This window comes from Acyrthosiphon pisum, chromosome X, assembly GCF_005508785.2.
Source record: "Acyrthosiphon pisum isolate AL4f chromosome X, pea_aphid_22Mar2018_4r6ur, whole genome shotgun sequence".
NCBI lineage: Eukaryota > Metazoa > Arthropoda > Insecta > Hemiptera > Aphididae > Acyrthosiphon > Acyrthosiphon pisum.
Genome location: NC_042493.1, coordinates 39581000 through 39587080, shown reverse-complemented (window position 1 = coordinate 39587080; position 6081 = coordinate 39581000). Strand labels below are relative to the sequence as shown.

Here is a 6081-nt window from a genome sequence, read left to right as displayed (position 1 = left end):
CAACGGATTCGAACTCGGACCTACCTAGCTACCTACATTTGGGGAACCTACGCCTAACCTACCGAGACACAGTATGTGTTACGAACACTTGTCAAAACTTCATTACTTAAGCTGTGACGCTGTGTGTATACGGAGCGACGTAAACCAATATATTCGATATATTATATCGATACAATCGTATATAATTCAATATATCTACACATTGTTTAAAATTTAAGTGTAATTTATTGAATGATATGAACCATTATTATTATCATGTACCTATGTTTGAATAATATATTTATTTCAATCAAACCACAAAATTGTGTTTACGTTAACCGATATGACTAACCTAGACCGACTGACAGTTCGTGAACATTTGGTATGAATCGAATTTGCGTACAAACCGCATATCCACGGGTTTCAAAAGAAATACACTTAAACTTAGCGAATAAAGCACTAACGGAGAAACGAAAAAGCAAAAGGCTATTACGAAGGCTATGGACCGAACCAAACCATAAATCGGCGGCATTGAAAACAAACGAACTACGATGTGAAAAAGTGAGAAAAGGCGAAAAACGGCGTAAAAAGTATAACATTTTTCGAAAAACGTTTTAAAACCGACCGCCGCCACCGCGGCGAAGGTACGCGATTGGTCGCGCTATAGGGAATCGACGGAACGGGCCGGGCGGACTGTGGCGGCGGAGCGGTGTTTAATTTTTTCCACCACGAGATCTTCCATGGATTCCCTATAGCTTTTTTCCATGAATTGTTCATTTTATAGTATAGGACTAAGTCATTATTTACTAGTTAACTAAATTATATTTGGTCAATTGCTTAGGCAAAAATAGTACGTATGTAAATTAGAAAGAGCTCCTGTGCTACCTGTCAATTCTTAATGAATCAAGATATTTGAATGAAACAAAAATCAAATTAAAGCTTATTTTTATCTTTATTATTCACTTGCCCCATATATAATTTTATGTAATACTAATACCAAAAACAATCCGATTTTGCACTTGCCCCACGAAAGGGGGCAAGTTTGACGTTTTAAAATTTAAAAAAAAAAAAAATTATTATTGGGTGAGTGATAATATAACTTTTTTGACTATAAATTCCAATTATGTATATCTAGAGGTGTTGCATTATGGAACAATAACAACTTTAAGTTGAAAACAAAAAAAGTATTGTCAAATTCAAAATGAACTTTTCATTTTTGCGTCACACTTACCCCACTTCACCTTAACTAAAAATAACTAAATTATATTTTGTAAATTTAAATTACATAGTATATGACTAAGTTCAACTAGTATAAATAAATAACACTTATATGTACCTATTGCACTTTATAATTTACCAATTTTATAAATTTATATTAACAGTTTTGACAACTCAGGACTGAATGATGCAAAACGCTTAATTATAGTATCTGGATCTATTGGAATATCACATTCACTAGACATCATCATAAGTGCTTCAAGCCTGTCTTCACACATGGTACTTCGAAGCCTTGTTTTTACCAATTTTAATTTTGAAAATGGTCTTTCGGGGGAAGCACTTGATATAGGGAGAGTCAGTGCAATACTAAGTGCATAGGTACATAGAGCAGGGAATGTATCTTTAAAACCGGCTTCATTGCATACTTTATACAACATGTGAATAGTACCATCACTATTATGAGTATCCATTAAATCATCATCAATAAATTCTTCTTCACTTTCAGTAACACTTGCTTCATTAAATTGTGTATCAATTTGTCGGTATAATGTTTTTGGAAGTACCAACGTTTTGTCTAACTCTAAATATACATTTGCAAATTGCATATATTCTCTTCTCAAGTCCTTAGAGGATACAAACTTTCCATAAACTTGTTGAAATCCGTTAAATGCATCATTAGGCAAGTTAGATAAATTTTAATTTTTAAAAGTCTTTTTTTTTAAAAAGTGATAAATCATTCATTAATGGACTTGAACTCTCATTAAATCTTTCCAATATTTGAGAACAACAATATCAATTACAGTAAAATAAGTATTTATTTTAAAGTTATTAATTGGACTAAAGTTTGGCTGTTCATCTGACGAAATCTCTCCTGGCATTTTTTTTTCTTTCTTATGCGAATTTGTGCAAGGGGTGTTAAATTAAAGTCTACAACCTTTGAATTAACAAATATTTCTTTTTCCTTCACTAAAACTTCAAATTGAATATCATTTCTAAAAAAATGTACATATGATACAACCGACAATAAATCAATATTCTTTCCTTGCAAGTATGTATTTAATGGACAAGTAACATTGAAAATTTTTTTGAAGGTAAATCCTGTTAAAAAAAAAACGTTCTGACAACAGATAATCAAACAAACTCTTCGCTTTAATACTACTAATTCAATCTGTAGAAGGGTCTTTATCAAAATACTCTAATGTGTCCAAAGCTGCATTAAATGTATCAAATACAGTTTCAAGTGCAGCTGAATGTGATGACCAGCGTGTTGTGTCTACTCTTTTGAGCCTTCTTAATAATTAGAGTACATGTTTACTCTTTTTTTGCTACTACCAATAAAATCATACAATGCCTCCAGATTGCCAAACAGGTCTCTTGCGTCTATACAACTGCTTACTGCATCGACAATAATTACATTCAGTCGATGCGCATAGCACCAAACATACATAGCGCACGGATTTTGTTCCTTGACTATTGCCTGTAATCCGTTATACGTACCTCTCATGGATGCGGCTCCATCATATGATTGCTCAACAAGATGATTTTTCCAATCAATATTAATTTCTTTAAATATTCCTTCAAGCATAGTAAAAAGATGTTGACCCGCTGTGATCGCAGTCTCTCTAACTGCCACAAGTCGCTCGTTCACTGAACAGTCTTTAGAGTTTTTATTAATATACCTTAAGATGACAGATTACTGTTCCTTTCTAGAAACATCAAACGTTGTGTCTAATGACACACTAAAAATCTTGCTTCTAGTAGTTCTTTTAGTATAGTATCTTTGATGTCAATCGAAATAGATTGAATAATTTGATTTTGCCGTTGCCAAGGTAAACAATTATGGATCTTCCTTCCTTTTAATTGTATCTGGGTGACATAAGAAGACAAAGCAGGAGAGTACTTAGCTAACAAGACAGCTAAATCCTTAAAATTGCCCATAAGTTGTTGATTCCATCCTTCTTTATGACCACGAAATGGCAAGCAATGTCTACCAAGATATAAAGTAATATCGATTAAGTGACGCACAATTTCTTTGTTTAAAGCTTTATCCAAGTTTTTTTTTTCATCTAGTGACTGTAGAATAGGAAATGATGTTTCTCTGTATGCTGCTTTTATAGACGACATAATGTGAGCTTCTGATGTTTCATGAATAATGACTTTTGGCAATCCATTTTTCCAATTATTGAAACCTTCACGTGACCAATTTGTTTTATGATTTTTCCCAAATAACGCACAATGAAAACAGTAAAGTTTGTTTTCAGTTTTAGAATATGTCATCCATTTCCTTCGTATAATTTCACCACTGGGTAAGGTTTTCCAGTACCAGCTATCGTGAAAAGATCATGTATATCAACAGCATTAACACTTGAATCAACATCAACATCACATACATTTTGATTTACTGTTTAATAAAATATATTATATCAACATTTATAAAATTAAATTGAACTTGGTATTTAATTACTAAAAATATTTACTTGAAACATCAGTGGGGCAGGCATCTTAACAGCATTGATTACTGAATCATCATCACATACATTTTGATTTTCTGTTTCATAAAATAAATTCAACTTATTTCAATATTCACAACTGCACATGGTATTTAATTACTGAAAGCATTTACCTTTAACTTCAGTTTGGACAGGACGGTCATGTATATCAACAGCATTGATTATTGAATCAGCATCACATACATTTTGATTTTCTGTTTCATAAAATAAATTTAACATATTTCAATATTTACAAAATAATAATATTGCTAAACATGTTTTTTTAGTATGTTATACATTTAAATTATTAATTAAATTAAACTATAAATGATCATTACACATTTTAAGCAAGTAATTTATTAACAATTTCATTAAAAATTAGTTTATTAATTTCAATACAAATTCAATATTTTAAATATCACAAAATATTATTATTTTTTATTTTTTTAAGAAAACAGGGTGATAATTTTAGAGCCATTATTTTATTAATATAATGTAAAAACGATTTATGGTCATAACTTATGATTTATAAATTATGATAGGCATTGGTACATAATATGATTTGAAAATGTCCCATATTTTTTTAATATAAATTAAAATTAATTAATATATTAGATTGGTACTTACTTTTTTTGCAGATTGTTGCATCAGTTTCAAATGAATATTGACGTTTTTTTGGGAAATATGCGGTCAAGTTTTTATTAGTATTGGTTTGGGTTTTTGAATTTTGATGTTTTAAAACTATTTTATAGGATGATACATGCCTCTTCCGATTTGTCTCATTTAATTTTAATTTTTTTTTTGCCACACAAGCAGACCACATCATTATTTAATGAGAACATTATTTTACGTTCTGAAAAATAGTTAGATACCGTTAATTAATAATTACTATATCGATTAATCATACCACTTAATCAGACTTACCTGTTATTATCAGTGTTTAAAGTAATAGAAAACTGCATAATTTTATATTAAAATAATAAAATCGGCGAACTATACCTTGAGTGGCGAAAAAAAAGCGTGAAACGAAATTACAAAAACCAACAAATTGTCGACCATAGTATATTATGTAGTAAACTATATAATAGCAAATGATAATAACATAGTAAACAAGCCACCCGACCACACGAAATTATATTGGGTTTTTTCCTATTAATACCATGGGCTACGGAGTACGGTTTATCGATAAAATTATCTGGAGATTACAAGACGCGGGACGATGGAGTGGCGGGTTAATTTATATTTGACAATTTCAAGTTATACTTCTCGGTTGACTAAAATATTACTATAGGTTATAACTAGGGCTCGGAAGTTGATGACCTTAAAAACAATAAAAAATGACCATAAAAAGTCCTAAAAAAAATTACAAAAATTAGTTTTATATTAATAAAAATACATTTTTTTTAAATATTTTACTCTATTTTACTATGAAATTCAAAATATGACATATAAATGACAAAAATGTCCTTAAAATAGGAAAAAAAAATTAAAAATATTTGTTTTATAAATTTATCAATGCTTACAAATTATTTAAAAATCAAAATCATTGCATTGTACAATTAGAGCGTATTTTATGTTATCGAAAGTAAATGAACGACGATTATCTGTTAATAAATTTTTATAATTGGAAAAACTTCCCTCCACGTCTACTGAAGTGATTAGGGCAAATCTGAAATGGACCAAATCATCAGCACTGAAATCATGCGGAAAACACTCACTTGAAGCTTCATCATTTAAAATTTTAGAAATGTGAATATTTGACCGTGCAAGTCATAAGTCGTGATATATTAGTCATGTCGTCAGAAAAATCCTTAAAAAATAAAACGTTCATTTTAGAGTTTCTTGATTCGTATACATCATTTCTATGTCTTTGGAAAATTAAATCGAAAGAATATTCTAACCGAAATATCAAAGATCGGGCATATGAAGTTCTCATGGAAAAAATGAAGGAGATTGATGAAAACGCAAATAGAGATGCTGTGGTTAAGAAGATTAACTCATTACGGTCAGCATATCGGAAATAATTAAAAAAAATTTAGGATTCTGTAAGGTCAGGAGCTGGCGAAGAGAGTATATATATACACTCCACATTTATTTTATTTTAATGAAATTGATTTTCTCAGAGACCAGGAAATACCGAGAGATACAATAAGTAATATGGATAATTCACAGGTAGGTAACATCATATTACTATCTAATATATTAATAATAATAATACTATCAAATATATTTTTATTTAATGTTTATTCAATACAAAAGATAGGTTAACTCCTCATTTGTAACTGTTATGAACTAGCTAACTAACTGTTAACAAACTAATATGACATTGTTTAAAATAAAATATTTTATTTTAATAAACTTAAAATGTACGGACTTGGATAAAATGTAATATTAC

At 29.8% G+C, this 6081-nt stretch overlaps 1 protein-coding gene across 1 annotated transcript; it reads right to left on the bottom strand.

The window, feature by feature from the left end:
• Positions 1–2925: 2925 nt before the first annotated feature.
• On the bottom strand, positions 2926–3474 carry LOC103308228 (zinc finger MYM-type protein 1-like). Its single transcript, XM_008181291.1, has one exon. It carries the CDS (start codon positions 3472–3474, stop codon positions 2926–2928), a length of 549 nt encoding a protein of 182 aa, XP_008179513.1.
• Between the last annotated feature and the right edge of the window lie 2607 nt (positions 3475–6081).